The following is a 22,515-nucleotide window of genomic DNA, read 5'->3' as shown; positions in this document are numbered from 1 at the left end:
GTAAGAAGCACTGGCGGCTAATTGGCCCAGGAGGAAGCGTGCCTTTGCTGATTGGCCCAGGAGGGAGCAGGCCACTTGGCCAGAGCCGCGGGTCAGCGACATGACCGCACCTGTTCTTAAGGTGTGTGCTTCTGTCCACCGTAGGATGTAACCTTGAAGGGTGCCTACCGGTTGCGGGTCGTCGGGGGCGACGGCTGTAGGCAGGCTGGGGTGATGGGTGCGTGTCACGGCCCTCGGCTGGTGGAATTCCACAAGACGCCCACCCACCTGCAGTTCAACAAGTACGTCCTGACGGGCTACCGGCCCATCTCCAGCGCCCAGGAGTGTCTGCGCAGCCTCTTCTACGTGCACAACGAGCTGGGAAACATCTACACACATGGTGAGTCTTCACACATCTACACACATGGCTAGTCCTCCTCACACATCTACACACATGGCGAGTCCTCCTCACACATCTACACACATGGTGAGTCCTCACACATCTACACACATGGTGAGTCCTCACACATCTACACACATGGTGAGTCCTCACACATCTACACACATGGTGAGGTCACTCATATCTTCATACATGGTGAGTGCTCACACATCTACACACAGTGGGGAATCTCACATCTACACACACGGTGACTCCTCACACAACTACACACAGTGGGGAATCTCACATCTACACACATTGTGAGTCCTCACACAGCTACACACAGTGGGGAATCTCACATCTACACACATGGTGAGTCCTCACACAGCTACACACAGTGGGGAATCTCACATCTACCCGCATGCTCTCACATCTGCACACATGGTTTATCTGTCCCAACAAATGTCCTTCGCGTCTACATACACGCTCTCCCATCTACGGACACGTTCTCATATTTACATGAATGGTCTCAAATGCAGTCTGTCTCTATGCGCACGTTCTCACATCCACATGCATGGTGAGTCTGTCTGACAGGTTGATGCAATTATTCCCAACCTGTGGGTCGGGAGCCCAGTCAGGGTTGTATGATATACATATGGGGTCTTGGGAAATGCGGCAAACTTCTACTTATCACTTAATGAACTTTACTACAAATCCCTTATTGTGGTGGGATTCACATACATTCACTGAGACATTGGTATTACTAGTTAGATGTAGATTTGGTTAAAAGGATGTGTGCTGAAGCAGATGTGTATAAGATGGAGTGGAAAAAATCTGACATCAATTTGGCCTTGGTCCGAAAAAAAATAGGGAACCACTGAGTTCTGCCCTCAGTCAAACATGAGGATGTAGAAATAACGCTGCCTGCATGGCATTGTCTTATAATGGTAATTACCTAGTAAGCAAATCACCACATTAAGGTGGTAATTAGCAAATAAGCATACACCCCATTATGCCGGTGTTAAGCTAGTGAGCAGAACACCCCATTGACGTGGTATTTATCAAATAAGCAGACACCCCATTAAGGGAGCAATTACCTAGTTTCCTACTTAGGCGATGTCATGACAAACGGTCACATGAGGCCGGGCCGCCCTCACCTTCACCCGAATTATCCAATAGGAATGATGGCAGGAAGGGATCATGTCCTATAGGAATGCAAGGAGGGAGGGGATTAACTCTTATCTCTCCTTGGAATGCGCCAGCGTCTAACACTCCTTTAGAGAGCAGCTGTAGCGGTGATGATGAAATATACGGGTTATCTGCAGGGTCTGCCTGGATCTGCAGGGTAGCTGCTAGAATAGAATGGAGACACGACCACTACATTACAAGTGTAACACACACAAGAACCTCAAAGTCTGTGTCCCCCCTGCATGGAAAACGGAGATGCTTGTAGTGAGGATTAATACTGAATAATAATAATAAGGAATGTTTATGTGGCTTTTCTAGTCCTACACAGTGGTACCTTGGATGAGTATGGTGAGGTGGGAACCCGAGGAAGTCTCCCTGTGGTGTGTTCTCCAGACAGGCTACTCCTATCCTGCAGGCTAACTTCATTACATCTAATGCTCTTAGTGAGATAAGCCTGAGGGACCTGGAGAAAGGCTTCCGGCCCAAGAGACGGAGTCCAGCAGGTTTTACATCTACCAGAATCAACCTCCGTTAGGTCCATTTTTAATCATAAAGGGCAGGAAGGGAGTCTCTCAATCAACAGTTTCGTTGCCATTTTATTTAGGTTTAAATAAAGATCATAAGGCGTGCCAAAAAACACAATATTTCATGTTATGGGATTCACTCAGTACTATTTAGTTATTAGTGACAACAATCGAATGTTGTCACAGATTCACGTTAGCTTTAGATACTGAGCTATCAGACGCCACAGCCGGAGAAGTCTATTATGTTATCTGCCTTTCTCTTTATTCCTAATCCTAATCCTCACCTTTCCCTCTCACAACTCTTTTCTTTCCTCCTCACCCTCTCCCTTTCATCTGTCAATGCTCTTCTCTCCTCTCGTCGTCCTCCTGCTCTCTTCAACCCTCCTCCTGCTGGAATCATATTGGTCTTAACTGTGTACTCACACCCATTGCACCGATTGTCTTGTCATGTCTTGTCCTCACTGTCCATGTCCTGTTGCACTATATTAGTTAAATACACACACCGGAACGTTGAGAAAATTATGTTCTGTATAAATGGCAATAAAAGGTATCCTGATCCTCCTCTCTTCCCCCTCCTCCTCTCTTCCTCCAGGCATCCCCTTCTTCCTCTTCCTGGTGCTGCTCCCCCTCAGTATTCCCTGGGGGGAGGTGGACAGTGTGTGGATCTGCGTGGTCCACTACCTGGCCTGTCTCTCCCCCACCGTGGGCTCCGTGCTGTACCACCTCTTTATGAACCACGTGGGGGGAGAGGGGGTCTACGACAACCTGCTCTCCCTCGACATGTTCGGGGTCTGCCTGGTCAACACCCTGGGTAGGTCCGTGGTTAGAAGAGGTACTGGGGGAGGGGTCTGCCTGGTCAACACCCTGGGTAGGTCCGTGGTTAGAAGAGGTACTGGGGGAGGGGTTACCGTGATGGATTACACACTGATGGAGGAAGATATCTTTGTAAGGGTTTAGTTTAGGTAATAGGGAAGATATGGTTCAGTAGGGGTATAGAGTGAGAGAGGGTTTAGTTGAGGTATTAGGTCGGATATGGTTCAGTATAGGTACGGTTAGAGAGCGTTGAGTCGAGATCATTCAGTATAGGTAATAGGTTAGAGATGGCTTAGTCTATGAATCAGGTTTGAGATGGTTAACTGTAGGTAATGGATTAGAGATGGTGAAGTTTAAGTACTGTGTTAGAGGAGGTAAGGTTTATGTATTGGTCAGAGAAGCTGAGGTACTATGCTACAGATGGTTACATTTCAGTATTGGGTTAGAGAAAGGTCAGGTTTAGGGTCAGAGAAGGCTAGGTTTAAGGTCAGAGAAGGCTTAGTTTAGGTAATGGGTAAATAGATGGTTAAGTTGTGGTATTACCGTTAGAGTTGGCTTGTTGCCATGTTGAAAGTCAAGGTCGGGTAAAGAGCAAACATAACTTCATAATAATTGAATGATGCATAAATATTTGAAAGATAATCTAGAATAATAATAATCAACTAGGCCTCTTTACTGTCACCTGCAACTAAACTACTGCATCAGTGTGCTGACGGCTGTCCCTCGCTCCTCCAGGTGCATTACCCATCATCCACATCACCTTGCTGTGTTACCCGGGCGTGCGGCAGCTAGCGCTGCTCATCTACATCCTTCTGTCCGCCTACGGCATCTACTGCGCCACCACCGCGCGCACCAACGTGCTGCGGCTACGGGCCTTCGCGTGGCAGGGCGTGTTCCGCCTCGGCCTCTTCCTGTTCCGGATGTTCGGCCGCGGCGTGGGCAGCCCTCGGTCGCTCCGGCTCTTCTTCACCATGGACGCGCTGGCCGTGCTGGGGGGTGTGGTCAACATCGTGCAGGTGCCCGAGAGGCTGAGCCCGGGGCTCTTCGACAACTGGGGCAACAGCCACCAGATCATGCACGTGATGGTGGTGTGCTCCATCGTCTACCTGCACTGGGGCACGCTGGAAGACCTGGACTGGATCAAGAGCTTCGAGTGTCCCCTGGAGTGAGGTCACAGTGGTGTAGGAGCCCTGACGTCGTTAAGACGTAGAGGGGCAGATATGAGCCGGCTGGCCAAGATATAGAGGATAGATTTGGATTTTGACGAGAAGATGTTCAGTTTAAAATAACATTTCTTTCTTTCTCATAAGTCTATTCAAGTTCGACCTTTATTGCCGATGTTCTGTGTATTCTAAAGAGTTGAACTGTATTGTAAACTCTGCAGTATGGCGTGCTTCCTGCAGGGGAAGGTTTGTAGAGGCTTCGAGAGACGAGCTCAGGCTTTAATGCACTTTAGTTCTAGCTGTCGATGCTGGTCTAATTCATAAGCTTATTAAGTATGAGTTTGTATGGGATGTTTGTACACAGCAAGCTGCAGTGTTTTAACTGTGGATCTCAAAAAACATGCTTAACACCTCCTGGGGAAACTTGATACTAGGTTAAATTAAATAATATTATTTATAACACAGCCTAATAAATGTATTTTCCTATCATGCGTATTGTTTGTGACAAAACGACTCGCGGAATAATCTTGTTTGCACTTTTTAATGTCATGAGTTAGTTGTGAGGTATGTTCACAAAGATTCAATCACTCACCTCAACCACCTAAGCTTCCCATAATGCACCTCAAGCAGTCCTATCACAGGAAAAAATATATGTTGTAGTTCTTTCAGCTTCAAAAGAAACTGTGGCTATTGGATAGAATGCCACATTCACCATGGCCACTGAAACTGAATCATTCAAATGTTTATGGATCTTGAAACAGCAAGCAGCAGGTCCCGACCCTGCAGGCGTTGGTTCTGGCCGTGGTTGGGTTCCCCAGTGTTCTGGTCTCAAGGTGCTAGTCATCGTCTGAGCTGCTGTCATCCTCGGGCTCCGATAGGTCGGCGATGGGGAACCTCAAAATGGCCGCCACTCCACTCAGCTGGGTCAGCTCTGTGAGTCCAAAAAAACATCAGCAGCTGGTAGCGTGATCTGTACAGTCCTACTGTTCTCAGGTTCATATTGCTATGCTTCTACGGGTCTAGCGTTCTACAGTTTCATGCTCTAGAAGGGGAGAGATACTTACGTTCTCCGGACACATGAAGACTTGAAAATATCCTGGGGGGAGAAAGGTGAGATAAGTGGGGGAATATTTTGGATGCGTTTACCTCAACACATACTCGACCAGAACGTTCCGGAAGCGTCAGTCATCCTACCTGACCATTCCTCCGTTGTCCTTCACGCTGTCTACCAGACGAACGTAACGACTCCTTGTAGCTACCTCCTGGTGCCTACAACATACAAGTGTTTTTAAATACATGATATGCATTCACCAGGGGTGAGCGGTTACTTTTGACGCCAGTCATGCTAATAAGGGACGCTATTGGCTGAGCTGTGGAGGAGGCGGTACCTGAAGAGCACGTCACTGATCAGCAGGGCGTCCACGGCCAGAGCCTCGGCGGCCTTCTCTACATGAGCAAGGCTACACACACACACACAGTTATTGACTGTTCTCTTCTTTTAAAGACTAGTTGGGGTTCAAATAAAGGTTCTCTAGTAAGGGTAGGATGGTTCCAGTTCCTCTCACCCGTAGAAGGCTCTGTCAGGCTCATGCTGCAGCATCTTGTAGAACTCTTCCAGCGCTCTGACCTCGGCTGCAGCCTAAAAACAAACACACAATTAGTGAATTAGTGTCAGCGTTAGGGATCAGCTGTCACGTGTCGGTGTGTAGCCCACGCTAACTCACCTTGGTGTCCGAGAGCCTACTGGTGACGGTTGGGTCTGACAGGATCTCTGTTCCAACACAACGACACCAGAACAGTCAGTCAGAAACATGGACCCTACAGGCTGGTTAAGGCCTCATCGAGGGTGGCTCTACGTTCCGGTTGCGTCCCTACCTTTCAGCGAGTACTTGTGACCCGAGGAAGAGTGGACCAATATGAACTTGGCCCGGTTCTCCAGCAGAACCTTGTTGTCGTGGCGCACGGCCTCTCGGTACAGGTAGCTTATGAACTGGTCCTTCACGAAACCCGGGCTGGCCACCAGCACACACTTCACCACTACGGGAGGATGCCACATTCATCCTTAATGCTTATTCATAATTCATTATAACTATATGCAAGAAAAGATCGATTTAATCATACATCCATGGTATTATCCATCAAAGTATTCACCCTCAACTAACACACCATAATAATAATAATGGCATGTACTTCATAGGTGACCTTGGGTGTCTTGAAAGGCGCCTCTAAATTAAATGTATTATTATTATTATTATTATAACACATACAATATTATTACATTTCATAATGTATTTATCATAATATCCATAATCAAACTGATTTACACAATCGAAGAGATCAGTATCAGTAGAGATCTTTTGGCTCCAGGCTCTGATCACATGACCCAGTACAGCAGGGTATTAGAGCATGTAAACGGGGGAGGAGGAGGCAGGTGTTCAAGTGTCAGACTGACCGTCAAAGTTGATGTGACGGAGGATCGCCTGCATTACTGCCTCATAGAATCGCTCCAGCGCCTGACAAGACAGACGGGCAGGCAGACAGTCAGACAGGTAAACAGACAAACAGATAGACAAACATATTGAGAGAGAGACTGTGGAAGGAGAAACGCAATCGCAAATAAAAAAACAACAACTGTCCAACCCATTTAGAGCGTTCCGATCCCATCCATGGGAGGGGGGCGGGGCCTACCTTCTCGTGCTGGGTGCAGCTGCCCTTCCTCTTGCGGGGGATTGTGACCTCCACCTTGGCCCGTAGCAGGGTCATGGCAGGGGTCACCAGGACCACATTAGCCAGCCCCTCCTGCATCACCACCGCCGCAACGTCTGCCTTCTGGGCCGCATCACACGCCTGCTCTGTACGAGGAAGAACATGCTCCTTACACACCTATTAGCTCGCTCTTTAGACACAACACACTTAGAGCATTCCTATCGCACAACTGTTCAGAAACAATAGAGTACACACGTATCATAATTGTCATGCGCTCTTATTTAGTCTGACCTCTCCTATATAGCCGATAACCTCTTTTTAACAAATGGTGTCTGGGTGGTCGATTTGAACTCCTTATTTTGGAGGCTGGGGTTAAGATTATGAGAAGATATATATCCTGAATTTAGGATACATGCTGAGGTTAGGATGGATGCCGAGGTTAGGATAGACGCTGAGGTGACAAGGAAGGATGCTGGGGTTAGGATACATTTGTCATAAAGGATGGATGCTGGGTTAGGATGGATGCTGAGGTACTAAGGAAGGATGTTGAGGAGGGACGCTCTAAAGGCTATCCAGAGCCCATCCTTACCGATGCGGTCCAGCACCACGCTGTCCCACACCTTCTTAGCCAGAGTGAACTTCCTGTTGAGCTCCAGCTCGATGGTGTGGTATGCCCCCATCTGGTGGACAGAGAGAACTACGTCATCACACCATCACCATCATCCTCATTATCATCATCAAGCGGACAGACAGGCAGACACACAGGTAGATGGCAGACGGAGAGACAGACTGTGCTTAGAGACACACAGACGGAAATGTAAATGGACAGACAAGAGAGATAGGTAGACAGACAGGAGGGGAAAACAGTTGGACAACCAACAATATACACAGAAAGACAGCTGGACCAACATAGCGACAGGTAAACATCTAGACAGACAACTAGATAGACAGACAGACAGGTAGATAGACACACCGTCAGGTAGACAGCTAGACAGACAGCTAGACAGACCTTGACATACTGGTTCTCCTCTAGGTTGGTCCCCTTCACTCGGAGCTGACAGGCCTGGGAGTCGAAGTCGATGGTCTCGACACACACGGTGAGCATGATCCTGACCCGGGAGCTGCCCACGCTGCCCGTGGACGTCTCAGTCTGCACCTTCCTGGTGGAACACAGCAGACGTGCTGCTTAGGGTCCACACTACTATCCCCAAAAAGAACGCCCTGACACACACTGAAGGCTCAGTCATGGTTCCACGTCGACGCAACGCAATGACAACGCAGACGCTTTGACACAGTCTTGAACCAGCGTCTGGCTTTAGTGAGCGGACCAATCACAGCCCTTGCTGCTGCACACAGGGTTATCATTTTTGGGAGGCCCCCTTGCGTTGAGTCAACTCGGGACCATATCTGAGCCTTAACCCATCCCTTGCCCTAACCCTTACCCTCTAAATTAAAATAATAACAACAACAACGATTAGCCCAACCCACAGTTCCTTTGGATAAAAGTGTCTCCTAAATGAGAAAAATAGAAACGTTAGCAATACTGTTCGGTGCTAAACACACCCATGTCTTTATTAGTAGGTTACCTGATGGTGGAGGCGCGCAGGCTGTCCCCCACCTGCAGCAGGTTGTAGGTGTGCCACATGTCCTCCGCCTCCTCCGGCATCAGGGTCACCTGACTGGACAGCGACAACAACAACATCAGTACTAGCATGTGTTTATTGGTCTGCATTAGGAGTGCCGTTACTTGATAGCTGAAGTGTACGTGCCGCCCGGGTTTATCGGGCTAACTCTGGACACTACCACAGTAATAATAAGCATGAAGAAAGTGGGTGAATAAGTGTATTTCATGGAAAACTACAACTTGTCAGTTGGTTTATTGTTATCTTTGTTTTAAAACTAAATTATCCAATTAATCCTTTTCACAAGTCATCTTCAGTATGTGTTTTGACAAAGCTTGCCACCAACAGCCCATGCTAACTATGTACTGCTAACGAGTAAAGAGATAGATCCAACACTCGTTTTTCTAACAGATCTTGAAATATCAGGAAAATACGTTTCGTCACTACTGCTAACACCTCCAGTGCTATATAAATACTCAACTGTGACTTGCCGCTGAGTTTACACATGTGGCATATAACGTGTATTAGGCAGACTAGCATTGATGCTAACTCACCCGGCATTATCTTTTTCAATATCTTTATGTAGCAACTTCATGATCGTGCAGTTGTGCAGTGCTATCTGATCATACTACTTTTTCAGAGTATCGAGTTTGACTATGTTAATCTCCAATCGTGCCATATTGGTCTCTATACCATTCAATCCAATTCTATACTTGAGGCATGAATTGCTCAAGTCGCCTTTGCATTACGTCATGCCCAGCCTGAAAAACGACGCTGTTCCATATATGGTCAATTCCGGGGGCGTCGCTTCTTGTAGTTGAGTACGGCCTACATACTAAATTGGATACATTATATCTATATTCCAATTTTGTGTTCCAAGGTGAAATGATGTGAATATTCGATGTGCATGGTTGTATAGGCTTAGAGATAGCAAAACCGCCACGACTTTACGTTGTGTTTAAGGTTGTTTTGTTAACACTATCGCCTTGTTTACGATTGTGACAATTTGACTGACGCCTCACTAAGCCAATCAATGTGACTCCCCTACAGCAGAATACATTATCGCCCAACGCCAAGGCGGGAATGCTTTTCTTTTATCCACACTTCCGCTTCCGCCTCCCTCTCGGCTAACCTCAAGCTAAGCTAATTGCTGTCGAGGCTTGTTCGTATTCAACTAATATCCAGACATAAACCGTCAATGCAATGAAATAGTCGACTAATGCGGGCTCGTCGCGTTGTATTTAAACACGTATGTGAACCTTTTCGACGGCTGAATCTAGTTTCAGAGGTTATATTCCCGGTCTGGCCCAAGGTTAGCAGGGGGCTAAGTTCGGCTAAGGCAGTATCATCGCAGAGATTCACTCCAAACTACACCAAACTAGGAGAGTTTATTGTATTTTATTGAACTAGAGGGGATAGTATGGCCGAGGCCGACAAACTCAACATCGATTCCATCATACAACGCCTCCTGGAAGGTAAGGGCATCTGTGTTTGCAGTTTAATTTCGATTTTTGGTGCTATTTCGCCCAACAGCGTTACTCAACTTGGATCCCAGATTCTTTAGTTTCTAACTATAAATTACCCAGGGAATATTAATGAGCTACATTGCATTATCATGGTTTTCATGTGTTTATTTTATATATTTTCAATAAGATGAAAGGCAGAGTAACGTTTTAGCATGCACTATTGATTTATTTTTGTTTTTTTTGTTAAATACCAAATACATAATTCAAATATGAATGGCTTTATCAAAATGGGTTGGATGAAATAAGTTATTCAATATAATTAATTGCATTTTTCACAGGGAGTTTCATGCAGTAATGGATTAACTCATGTCATGCTGTTATAACTGTACTACGTTATCAATATAAGATAGTACTTTATTATTCCCGGAAATGCTGTTGTCCCAACAGGTTATACATGCCAGTAATATAAAAAATAAGTATGACCTCTGTATTGAAAAACGATACACTTAAGGTTATTATAATAGTTAATGGTCAAATCAATAATGCATAAATTAATGGATTTGTTGGGTTGGCTCTATAATTTCTCTCCTTTCTTGTCTTGAATAAGACATGAGTCTAAGTCATTGTGCTGTCTGTATAGAACATGTTCACCCTGCAGGCAGCTGTAAACACAGTGTTGATCTGTTCTGTTGTTCACTGACGCCACATTGTTGTGTTCCCAGTGAAGGGCTCCAGACCCGGTAAGAATGTTCAGCTGACGGAGAACGAGATCCGCGGCCTGTGCCTCAAGTCCCGGGAGATCTTCCTCAGTCAGCCAATCCTTCTGGAGCTTGAGGCGCCCCTCAAGATTTGCGGTGAGACCCAGGGGTCTTTAGGGGCCTTCTTAGATAGGGCAGAGCTCAGAGTTACGGCAAATTATGACAAGCTTTCTAGGCAGACTCTGATGGGAATGCCTCATGGAGGCGTAGGTGAGCACTGAACCCTTTGGGTATGGAAAGCCATTGGGGACAAAACCGTCTGAGAATATACCCCTTAACAAGGCAAAATGGACCATGTAAAAAAAACTTTTTAAAACGCTGGGAATACACAAAAGAAAGAGCCACGTTTAGACGGCAAAAAGGAACCCCTAAATTCACAGTCAATAATACTGCAGCATTTTTGCATATATGTGCAAATATTTTAACGTTAATATAACGGTTACATAATTAATTACGCACATCTATGTATATTTGAGAGTTTGAAGACTTTCAGTTATATTTATGAAATGGTGATGGTTAGTATGCGTACCAACCACGTCTCTAGCATGTGATGCTGAGATTGAGGCCTAGACAACTTCAGTCTGGTGGACACCACATAGTTCACTCCGTCCAATGTGCTGACTTAAAATGCATGCCGCGATGGCTTTACAAAAGAGGCTTAAAACCAAGGAAAATAAGCAATGAAGGAGCCCTCGCTTTGTTTTTAATTTATCGTTTTCTATGGTGGTATTTCTTCTTCATGGTGGTAGCTAAATAACCTAATCTTAATTGTCCCATGTATCAATAGATTACCCACATACCTCAACATGCTAGGATTTGTTTTGCATTTACACAGCTCTAAAGCAGAACTCTGACCCTACATCATTGTCTTTCACCAGAAGAATACAGGATCTTTCTTTCCATTAAAGCTTGCACATTATCAATTGGACTGTATTGTGCCATAGGTTCATTTAAACAAGGCAGCTGAAGGAACAGCTTGGCCCATAGTTCAGGCGCTCAAGTGTACTCCAGTTCACAGGTCCATATGTATGTGAAGTAATGCTTTCCCTACAATTATTTGTAAATCATTTATTCTCAATTGGCCAATACTCCCACATAGCCAACTTAAATGGGACTGGAGGCATTGATACAAAGTAAATTTATTACAGGTTTAAATTAGCATACCAGTTGACAGAATTTCCAAATTAGACATATGCGACCTTTTGAAAAGCCAAATGAATTGTATATGCTGTTTGATTTGACTCAGCAGAAGTTACTATAAAGGAACTAGGTTTTCATAATATTACATGTTGATGTGCACATTGTGACCGTCTAATGACGCTTACATTTCCTGTGTCAACACGGGTTCATTTTGGACATCTAAACATGGTCATTACTCCCATATTTACCTGGGTATTGTAAACGCATACATTTTATACGTGGTCCATTTGGTCGTGTCATGGCTTACTTTCCGAGATGTTTTTTCCCCCAATGGCCTTCCTTGTCAGGGGCTGGCGGGATAACTGTGTGTTCTACAGAGGTGATGAGGGTGAAGATCAGACTGTTGTTCCCTCTCTTCTTCCCGGTATCAGTCCCCCCCTCCCCCCTCAAGCATTCCCAGGACGTGTTCTTAGGTGCAGCTGTCTGATGTTTTGATATTAAATGGTATTCGGCCCCACTTGCCAGGAGTAGACACACCCCTGCTTGTCCAGAGCTGCCTCTTCATGGTTCCTCTCCGAGTGCGTCTGCATTAAAAAACACACCCAATCCTTTGTACCCTTGCTAACAATTTTCTTCTCACGTGAACACTACACTAATTATCAAACTACCCTATAGGAAAACATAATCTCCTGGTACTACCAGTCTAACTAGCATATACTAGCAACGTGTCTGACCCTCACCTGTCATGAACAGCCCTATTGATCGTAAACAGAAGGAGTGAAGCTTATAAGCTGTAGTACTGAAAAGCCCATGACTTTCAGAGGCAATGCAACATGGCTACCTGTCTTCCGTCTCATCACACCTATCCCCTCGACAGGTGACGTCCACGGGCAGTACTACGACCTGCTTCGGCTCTTCGAGTACGGGGGCTTTCCTCCGGAGAGCAACTACCTGTTCCTGGGCGACTACGTAGACAGGGGGAAACAGTCCCTGGAGACCATCTGCCTGCTGCTGGCCTACAAGGTCAAGTATCCTGAGAACTTCTTCCTGCTCAGGGGCAACCACGAGTGTGCCTCCATCAACAGAATCTATGGCTTCTACGATGAGTGTGAGTCTCTCTCTCTGCATCCACAACAACGCAAAAAATAGACACAAATGCACAATCCAACTCCACCCAGGCACACGCCTCTAAAGAAAGCCACTGTTTTTGAGAATGCATGGATAATCTACAGAAAAAGAGGCGTGTACAGTCTCCGGAGTAGAGGAACTTTGTGTATTTCAAAGACAGAAGTGTGAGTTTGTCTTAAAAGGATCAAGAGTCCATCTAGAAACAGCCTGCTATCTAGCTCAAAGTCCATCTAGAGGCAGGAGGAGGCTGTTGTGTCGCTCCTTAGGAATGCCCGATTAGCTGTGATTAATCCTTGTTATTATGCTGGGACATACCTCAGGTTTAAAGGTCCTGCCCAGAAACTGCTGCTGTGGTTGTACAGGTCATCAGATGAACAATTGCGTGTCCGCTCCACTCTGTGGAATCAGGCCCCCCCCACATCCGCTGTGCCGCCTCCGTGGAGACTTTCAAAAAGACACGAAAGCACACCTTTTCTCTGAGGCCTATGGCCCCTAACTCACAACCCTACCCAGCGGCTTGCGCATTTTGTACTCTCACTCACATTTCTCTACCCTCACCTCCCACTCTTGTGAGGCGACCTTGAGTATCCTGAAAGGCGCTATCTAAAATATTTTTTTAGTTTATTATTAAACAATACTTTTGTGACGTTTAAGTTGTGTCAAACAGTCGGCAAAGTGTTAACAATATCAGCTCATAAAAAACATGGCGAGTGATTATCTTATTGGTTCCTCATCTGGACGATAGTCTTGCCCCGGTTACCGGGCTTCAGTCCAATATGCGGCAGATCCCTACATGTTCCTCGAGTGGCTGGATGGCATTCCAGATCATTCTGTCCAGACCAGTCCTGCTGGCAGGGTTGCATCTTATTTAGGGGCTAGCTCAGTTGTAAATGCTAGCACACGGCGCTTACACTAGGGCTTCCACTGATGGACAGCTTCCTGTAGGTTAAGTCTTTCTCTGCCGACCTTGCAGTTAGCAGCTGTCTAGCATCTCCCTGGTAACTGTCACCACCACAACAACCATGTTAAAGACAATGACGCAAGCCGAGCGTATCAGCCGTGCCCCGATGGCCACACCCTGCGTTGTGCCTTGTAACCTGGGCTTGACTCAGAGTGGGCTAGAGCCAAGCCTTCAATACAGCCTGACGTAGATCGATTGCCTTGGTTACACTCTGTTGCTCTTTTCATCTTGGTGTTTCATCTTGATCCCACAATTCACAAAAAGTATAGACTCTCCAAAATCAGAGTTAATTTCCTACTCTGTGATTTAGACACAATCTAGCCACGATCCAGAAAGCGAACTATGCGTCTAAAACGACTCCCCTAACCCTTAAAATTAATGTTAAATATGAAACCCACTTTAGCCACAACCCGCTATTCTTTGCTTAACAATGGCTGCCGGAAAATTCATGCTAATAATTTGCATGAATAGATCAGATCACAAATCTAGCCAGAGTTTAAATTCAAAGGTCATGTGTATTCTGTGAGTTCCGATCACAAAAGATAAAAAGGCAAGCATAACTTACTCCTAGATTAGTTATAATCCGGTCTCTTTGAGAACGGAAGAATTAAAACCACAATTCTCACGTCCAAAATGTACTTGTTCCTGTATTTCGAAAGCCAAAACACAGGCCTGCATCATTTGTGCCCTGTGTGCATTGCTACATAATGTGGTTGAAAACATTAGGGTCCTACTTCTCTATGGGTTGCGCTACAAACATGAACTGATATTAACGCGCTGTGTTCTGGGCCCCTGATGTGCATACAGATTGTAGGAGGCTAATTACTTCATAATGTACAGCCTTAAATACTACTATCAGCGTGGTGTGTTGGGATGTGCATGCAATCAATTTGAAAGCTCATACTACGGGTAGATGCTGAGGGGGTTCAATTAATGTGTGGGAAACCAGGTGTTTGAGTCACAGGGATTGGACCTAAGAAATGTTGCCACGACCCCAAAAGATTGGGAAGCCCCTGTCTAATAGAGCTGAACTCCTCCGTCTTAACTGGTTATAGAACAACTTGAGAGGAATCCTGGCTGTGGTGTTATGTGGATCCTAACGGGTGTAATGTGGTACTCCTACAGGCAAGAGGCGCTACAACATCAAGCTGTGGAAGACCTTCACAGACTGCTTCAACTGCCTCCCGGTGGCCGCAATCGTGGACGAGAAGATCTTCTGCTGTCATGGAGGTAGGGCCACCAATCACAGGCCAGGGAACCTGGTCCCACCATATATATTCAAATTCATACAGAACATTACTGCTGCTAGTACCAATAATAAGAAGAAGGGAATACGATAATCCTACTTTATACAATAGAATTGTAGATGTAGAAATACATTTAATCATTGATGGTGTGCTTCATTATTGACCATGAAAGAAAACACTTTCAACATAGTAAACATTTGAACTTCTAGGTGAAAATAATACAAGGTTTAAATTAAATATTATTTGTTGCTTTCACAAAATTAAGCATCGGTTTTGGCCAAAGTGAATTGTGAATAAAATTGTTTAGACATTTTTATTGAGGCAAAAAATTCAGTTCACTATCCATCTTAAATGAAAGTGCTTAGAGTCCAGGTTTGGCTGTAGGCAGCAAACCGAGCCAGATGTAAGCCCAGGGTAGCTGTAGGAGCCAGGCAGTACCAGAGGGTCGTTCCAGACCGGTCTCCCCTCCACCCCCAGGCCTGTCTCCAGACCTCCAGTCCATGGAGCAGGTGAGGCGCGTGATGCGGCCCACCGACGTGCCGGACCAGGGCCTGCTGTGTGACCTGCTCTGGGCCGACCCCGACAAGGACGTGCTGGGCTGGGGGGAGAACGACCGCGGTGTGTCCTTCACCTTCGGAGCCGACGTGGTCACAAAGTTCCTCCACAAACACGACATGGACCTCATCTGCCGTGCTCACCAGGTACGCAGGGCCTGTTACAGGAGGGCTGCACACGGCGAGCTACCAGTTCAGTGGCCTCTATCCTACACCCTACTGCACCTCACCCTTATATACTACATCCTAGCACAACACACCCTTCTACACCCTACCACTGGACACACTGCTACACTTGATCATGTCCCACGCTATCAAACCCCCCAACTTTATACCCGACTATTACACCCTTCTACACTACTACACCTAACCCGAGCACGCTACATCCTTATAAACTACAATCTAGCACACCCCACCCTTCTCCACCCTACCACTTTAACACAGCTACACTGCAACATGCCACATTACCTAAGAAATGATGCATCCTACTACACCCCACCCGACTACACCCCAACAGTCTGGCAGACGGAGCTGTAAGGCCTATGTCTCTGTCTTGGTCTGTCTCAGGTGGTGGAGGATGGCTATGAGTTCTTCGCTAAAAGACAGCTGGTCACGCTGTTCTCCGCTCCTAACTACTGTGGCGAGTTCGATAACGCCGGAGCCATGATGAGCGTAGACGAGACGCTCATGTGCTCCTTCCAGGTGAGTACTCTTGCTCGCTCTCTCGCTCTCGCTCCAGCGCTGCCTCTAATGGGGAGAGTCTGACCTCCTCCTCATGTAAAATAGTCTATCAAACGGTTAGACTTTCCCCGGGTAGATGTGTGTTTTATTTAATTTGGGTCGTTTAGCAGACTACGCAAAGCATGCAATCAACATTGGAGCTACAAAGAATCCTGCATAGTGCCTCAAGAGCCACTTTCTTTAAAAGAAAAATACAACTGGACAGTGCAGTGTAGCTGAAGGAATTTGAGCACAAAGATAGTCTACTTTAATAATTGTTTTGTGTATTCGTTAAAGGCTAAGATTTGAAAAGTTGGGAACGCTGTTGGGTTCAGTTTGAACAAGGCCAAACACCAGGCAGGTGGGCCGTACGCGTTGGTTTGGTGGCTGTCGGATGAGGTTTCTTGTTGGCGAACGTGTAGAACTGGAGCTGACCAACATTCTTCAGCGGTTTGACCTGTGTTTAGTGTCGAGATAGCAATGTGCCTGTGTCATTCAGCTCTGGTATATCACTGATGTCTCTCTCTCTCTCTGTCTCTGTCTCTCTCGTGTGTAGATTCTGAAGCCTGCCGATAAGAAGCTCTTTTACGGAGTGGGAGGCCCAGGCACGGGAAGGCCCGTGACTCCGCCCCGCAAAGCCAAGAAATGACCCCAGTAGCCCCGTCCTCTCTACCTCTCCTCCTCCAGTACCCTGCCCTCTCTACTGCTCCTTCAGTAGTCCCGCCCTCTACCTTTCCTTCCCCTGTCCTCCATTAGTCCCGCCCTCTACCTTTCCATCCCCGTCCTCCAGTAGTCCTGCCCTCTCTACATTTCCTAATCCCATCCTCAGTAGTCCCGCCCCCTACCTTTCCACATCCTATCCTCTAGTAGTCCCGCCCTCTCTGCCTTTCCTCCTCCAGTAGTCCCGCCCTCTATCTGATGAGAGGGTGGGACTTTCCCCAAGGGGATGAAAAAAGTATGTACAATATCTTTCCTCCCCCTGTCCTCCAGTAGTCCCGCCCTCTCCTCTTCCTATAGCCCCGCCCTCTCTCCCTGTCCTCCCACAGGCACTCTGTGCCTCTTCCGTTTTTAACCTCTTTAACATGTAAACCTTTCCTCCCTCTAGACACACGCGTGTACCCTGACGGACACGCGTGTCGGTCTGCTTGCGATCATTTTAAAAGTGTGTATGTACGGGTGTTTGTATGTATGTGTGAGTGTTTGTGTTTATGTGTGTGCACGTGGGCTGTGGAAGTGATAAAACCACTCTGCCCCACTCTGAGTCCATCTCTTCGCCATCAGGACTGAAAAGCGTTTGTGTGCGTGTGTCTCTGCGCGAGTTGTGTATGTATGTGTGTGTGTTGGTGCGTGCTGGATTCCTGAGCAGACACACAGTGTGTGAGAGTGTGTTTGTGTGTGTGTGTGTGTGTGTGTGTGTGTGGCGGCCAACAAGCACACAGACGGGTGATTCCGAGCGGATCCTGCAGACCTGCCCCCCCCCCCCCCCCCCCCCCAAAGGTCTCGACACATTTGATTACTTGAAAGAGATTTTTTTTGTGAATTCGTTTTTGTAGTCTTTCATCAAGTCGACCAATAAAAGTGAGATTCTGAGTTCAAAACACGCGTCTTCTCCTTTTTCCTTCCGGCAATGCATTCTGAACATGCATAGTCCTCTGTACAGGAACCACACACTCTCTATAAACCACTAGGTTATCAAGGCTTTTCATATTGTGAAGATGTGATGTACAAAAATATACTTTTATTCTAACCTCAATTTGTCTTGCAGTAAACTAAACAAACTGGAAAACGTAGCAGGATAGACGTAAGAGGGAGCTGTGCTGTCAAACAACCTGACAGACATACTAGAAGCCACATTGTCCTTTGAATTGTCCATATTCCTGGCAAAATAACCGTAACTATTCTCAACCAATTAAATCAATTGAGTCGTTTTCAAGGATTTATAAAAATATATACATTATAAATAAGAGTAACATGATTAAAAATGTATATAAAGACGACTCATTATCTGTTGAGAAATGTCACTTGGTGTACTATCCAGAATAATGGCCGCCCCACCAATGACGCCAGTCTTGCCATCACCAATATGGCGGCGGCAAACGGTCGAAGCAGTCAATGCGGTTTCTATGTATATGTCTGCCCTGACATGTAGTTCTACATTTCTGGAGGAGAGGTGCGCGTTACCTACGCCGAATATGCCGACCTCCTACAGAGCTATGCTGGTGGCTTCTCGACGCGGCGACAGTAAAACTGAGCCTTTTTGTGCCCTCCACCGAGGGGCGCTGTTGAGCTTTGTTTTGGTCGGCACTCCTGTGGTGTAAGGTCTCGCTGCAGCCTGTAGGACATGGACATCCAACGTCCAAGTGCTGTCACGTGACGACAAGATGGCGGACGCGGTGAGACTCCTTAGTTGAGTCCCTATTCCTCTACGAATAGTCAAATCTCCTATCCTTTACTTAACCTTTGTGGAAAACTTCATCGGGTCAAGGAGAGATGAAAATGTGCTTCCTTTCTAACATAGGAAAAGACACCGCTGTTTAAAATGAATTCGACTCCACTTTTCCTAACCGACGTCATTGTGCGACGGGGAGTATTGCTGACCTCTAGCGTTTCTATGGTGGAACTACAGTTATCCGAAGTTGGTCTGCAACAGGTGTTCTCAAAGTTTTGACAGCTGAGGGCCAATTTAGGAACCCAAAATTTGACTGAGGGCCGCCAAAGGAAAAAAAAATAGGCGGGTAACACCGTTAGCATTCCAGTGGTGAAAAACATTGCACTGTGGACCTCACGGAGTGAGGTCAAGTTTGGTCTAAATCACAAAATTGAGGTTCATCCTTTCAAAGTAATGTACAGTCTCTTTGTATTTATTTATTTTTGTTTAAATTAACATTGATATAATAAAAAAAAACGTACTGGCAATGATGGCAAAGTATCAAATGGGGAACGACTTCACGTGACAAATGAAGAAAGAGGGAACAGAAATTGTTTGGTTTGCAAAAAACGTCTGCATTTTTATTTTCTTGCTGTGTTTATTGTGTGCTTAATAACCATCATTATATGATTTAATTTCGATTCAAATAATGTTTCTTGGAATTGGTATCCATTATTATCAATTTTATTTTCTGCTCTTCTCTTCAAACAAACCAATAAAAAATAAAGAAATAAAGAAAAGACAAATATTATGTCTCCACCATTTCGGACACTTTGCGCTTCCTCGGGATACCGAAGATAGGTGGTAGAGTTCCTCTTGCCATCTCTCTGCCCTCCTCCGTGAAATGGGCAAACCGTCTGCAATGACTGCACAAACACACACACACACACACACACACACACACACACACACACACACACACACACACACACACACACACACACACACACACACACACACACACAAATAGTTTTTGTAGGTCATTGTTACGGTTGTGTTAATATTGGAATTCACAGCACATCTGCTACAGAAGAACTATACCCTTCAGAATGGAGATTCTCCAACAAAGTAGAGCACCACCACTTCCTGAGATGCGTTGTGTCATGCTGTGGAAGATAACAGTATATCAGTCAGAATTAATTTCCAAAGACTGCAATGAGAGTAGACTGTTTGTTCTCGACTACATCATAATTTTGCATTAAATTGAGCCATTTAATTTTCGTATATTTTCCTTTATATATATTTGTATGTATCTAGCATACTATTTCAAATTTGAAATAAGTTGCATGTAATTATATGTATTATTTAAAGTGTCTGCTATCGTGGATAAATACGTTAGCTTAAGGCAGTGGCGTCCCTATGCTGTTTTATTCGGGGATAAAGCCTCGGATGTTATTTAATTAGCCCCGGATATGATCTTTGGAAAAAATAAATAAAAATATTCATAAACATTTATAAGTAGCCTAGTCTAGATAGACATAGTCCTTCTGGCAAGAGAATAAACAACAACCTGTTTACCATCTCAAGTGTATGAACCTATCCTAGCCCCAGTCAGATCTGTGCGCGCGCGCGCGCGTGTGTGTGTGTGTGTGTGTGTGTGTGTGTGTGTGTGTGTGTGTGTGTGTGTGTGTGTGTGTGTGTGTGTGTGTGTGTGTGTGTGTGTGTGTGTGTGTATATGTGTAAGGTCTGCCTCACTTGTATTCATTTGCAATAACTTGAATGGAACTTTAGACATTTGGGGAAGCATAGCAGTCGGGTAGCTATTTAAAGTTATAATAAACCACATATTTCGTTTATTTCGATAAAGCATTATGGAAAAGTTTGTATGCACAATAAAGCATATCCATAAATTTGGCACCCAGCATTTTCATTTTCAATCTGGGTTAAGCCCTGGATGTTTATGAAATCTATTCTCTTAAGTAGAGGCAATAAAAATGCGATATGCGGGGAAGAGAGACGGAAGGAGAGGAGAAAAGGATCAGAGGGGAGAAGGAGAAGAGAGAATAGTAGTATTTAGTGACCAGAACTGTATGGATTGTATCTTTTGTGTGTGTGTGTGTGTGTGTGTGTGTGTGTGTGTGTGTGTGTGTGTGTGTGTGTGTGTGTGTGGGTGTGGGTGTGTGTATGTGTGTGTGTGTGTGGGGGGTATCTAGTTTGTATCTATATTAAGTTAATCTTTGGTGTGTGTCTATTTTGTGTTTATCTTAATGGTGTGTATTGTGGCATCCCGCCACTTAAACCTCGGCCCGGACCAGCCCGAGGGTTGGTTCTGGATGGCCGATACCACCGTCACCCACCAGCCGGCGACGGAGAGCAACGACCGAACCCCAATCAGCGAGATTGGGGGACACCTGGCCGAAGCCGAGGTGCCATTTTAAAAGGAGCACGAGGACTGACATTGGGGCACACCAGGAACGGGAAGCAAGGAAGTAGGAAGCGCTCTGGTCCGCGAGCAGCTAGAGGCCCACGGAGGCCCACGGAGGCCCACGGAGGCCCACGGAGGCCCACGGAGGCCCACGGAGGCCCACGGAGGCCCACGGAGGCCCACGGAGGCCCTAGAGACCGTGAGTATCTTGTATTGTCTCAGCTATATGCAATAGCCTAAATGCTGTGATTGGCTTTAACCCTCGCTGAAACTTGTGTTTCTTAACGGGAACCCGGCTCGTGTGTGTGTGTGTGTGTGTGTGTGTGTGTGTGTGTGTGTGTGTGTGTGTGTGTGTGTGTGTGTGTGTGTGTGTGTGTGTGTGTGTGTGTGTGTGTGTGTGTGTGTGTGTGTGTGTGTGTGTGTGTGTGTGTGTGTACTTTTTTTGTTTAGAAGTTTGAATCTAAATCAGACTCATCCCTTTAATTAAAATGAGGGAGGTCATTTAAGATCAAACACGGAAATCTGGGATTGTGGTGGTTTAACTGTCATTTGAAATTTGGACCATGAGTAAACTGTTCCTTCCTTCAAAGGTCCATCATGGATATTTAACTGCAGTTCTGTGAGTATCCCAACTTAACCATGAAGATGAACTGCAAACTGTAAGTCATTAATTTCTCATTACTCTTGGGCACATTGATGTATTTTGGCTTCCTGGTGAGTTAACCTGTTACCTGAAGGTTGATCTGAATAGCAAGGATGTTTTATTGGTTCATGGGTTACTTAGGTGGTTTATGTTGGTTTTAATGATTTGTTAAAATGGTTGCAGGCTCCAAGTTATTGTTGTAAGCTGGAGTAATGGGTTGGGTTCTGATATCTTCAGTCTTCTTTCATTCGACTCTCCTGAGCTCTGCATCTTCATCACATGTGTGTTGCGTTACTGATGAGGGTGTGGTCTGAGTGAGCAGAGGTGCATACTGGGATACAGAGCTGTCTGAAGTCTACAGGTCTGTAGACATGCCCCCTCAGGGGAAACCGAGTGTTTGAGAAACTGTCGTGATGTCAGTTACATGGACTGGAATGTTCTTAAAGATGGAGACAGGGATTCAGAAGGAGAAACACCATGGGGAGATGAGGGGGCTCCTCATCTCAACGACTGAAACACAATTTCAGTCTGACGCAGAGAACCATGGAACACATTCAACAGTCCCCTCCAGGCATCGTGACTCCTCAGGAACAGTTTCATTTCCAAGAAGGTCTTATTTGGGGCCATCCCATATGGATCGTGCTCCTCAAGAGCCCCCCCCCCCTCCACTGGGTGGTCTTCTGAACAGATGACCTCCTTCATGTCCTCAGGCTGATAAACCTGCACCGTTT

At 45.9% G+C, this 22,515-nt stretch overlaps 3 protein-coding genes across 3 annotated transcripts; 2 read left to right on the top strand and 1 right to left on the bottom strand.

Annotated features, from left to right (window-relative positions):
• Positions 1-33: 33 nt before the first annotated feature.
• Positions 34-4,533, top strand: paqr4b (progestin and adipoQ receptor family member IVb). Its single transcript, XM_030339858.1, has 3 exons — positions 34-379; positions 2,663-2,881; positions 3,619-4,533. The coding sequence occupies exons 1-3, from the start codon at positions 214-216 to the stop codon at positions 4,050-4,052; spliced, it is 819 nt and encodes a 272-aa protein (XP_030195718.1). The 5' UTR covers positions 34-213; the 3' UTR covers positions 4,053-4,533.
• Positions 4,534-4,568: 35 nt separating this feature from the next.
• pelo (pelota mRNA surveillance and ribosome rescue factor) lies at positions 4,569-9,165 on the bottom strand. The gene is made up of 13 exons (XM_030339856.1): positions 8,929-9,165; positions 8,339-8,431; positions 7,762-7,912; positions 7,342-7,432; positions 6,735-6,898; positions 6,499-6,559; positions 5,922-6,083; positions 5,771-5,817; positions 5,612-5,685; positions 5,435-5,506; positions 5,241-5,315; positions 5,111-5,142; positions 4,569-4,977 (listed from the first exon to the last, which is right to left on the bottom strand). Exons 1-13 carry the CDS (start codon positions 8,967-8,969, stop codon positions 4,883-4,885), a joined length of 1,158 nt encoding a protein of 385 aa, XP_030195716.1. The 5' UTR covers positions 8,970-9,165; the 3' UTR covers positions 4,569-4,882.
• Positions 9,166-9,458: 293 nt separating this feature from the next.
• LOC115530967 (serine/threonine-protein phosphatase PP1-gamma catalytic subunit B) lies at positions 9,459-17,296 on the top strand. Its single transcript, XM_030339857.1, has 7 exons — positions 9,459-9,849; positions 10,563-10,694; positions 12,616-12,846; positions 14,953-15,057; positions 15,552-15,775; positions 16,196-16,330; positions 16,905-17,296. Exons 1-7 carry the CDS (start codon positions 9,795-9,797, stop codon positions 16,995-16,997), a joined length of 975 nt encoding a protein of 324 aa, XP_030195717.1. The 5' UTR covers positions 9,459-9,794; the 3' UTR covers positions 16,998-17,296.
• The last annotated feature ends 5,219 nt before the right edge of the window (positions 17,297-22,515 follow it).

The sequence above is a fragment of the Gadus morhua genome, chromosome 18 (genome assembly GCF_902167405.1).
Source record: "Gadus morhua chromosome 18, gadMor3.0, whole genome shotgun sequence".
Classification (NCBI taxonomy): domain Eukaryota; kingdom Metazoa; phylum Chordata; class Actinopteri; order Gadiformes; family Gadidae; genus Gadus; species Gadus morhua.
The sequence above is the reverse complement of the archived record's forward strand: the minus strand, read 5'-3'. Positions and strand labels throughout refer to the sequence as shown.

Coding starts and splice junctions, on each gene's coding strand:
- pelo (XM_030339856.1), bottom strand. CDS start 8,969: ATGAAGTTGCTACATAAAGATATTGAAAAAGATAATGCCGG. Junction 6,560..6,734: donor GCTGCACCCAGCACGAGAAG/GTAGGCCCCGCC, acceptor CTGTCTTGTCAG/GCGCTGGAGCGATTCTATGA. Junction 5,507..5,611: donor CCTGACAGAGCCTTCTACGG/GTGAGAGGAACT, acceptor GTGTGTGTGTAG/CCTTGCTCATGTAGAGAAGG.
- paqr4b (XM_030339858.1), top strand. CDS start 214: ATGGGTGCGTGTCACGGCCCTCGGCTGGTGGAATTCCACAAGACGCCC. Junction 380..2,662: donor GGGAAACATCTACACACATG/GTGAGTCTTCAC, acceptor CTCTTCCTCCAG/GCATCCCCTTCTTCCTCTTC. Junction 2,882..3,618: donor CTGCCTGGTCAACACCCTGG/GTAGGTCCGTGG, acceptor TCGCTCCTCCAG/GTGCATTACCCATCATCCAC.
- LOC115530967 (XM_030339857.1), top strand. CDS start 9,795: ATGGCCGAGGCCGACAAACTCAACATCGATTCCATCATACAACGCCTC. Junction 12,847..14,952: donor CTATGGCTTCTACGATGAGT/GTGAGTCTCTCT, acceptor GTACTCCTACAG/GCAAGAGGCGCTACAACATC. Junction 15,058..15,551: donor GATCTTCTGCTGTCATGGAG/GTAGGGCCACCA, acceptor CTCCACCCCCAG/GCCTGTCTCCAGACCTCCAG.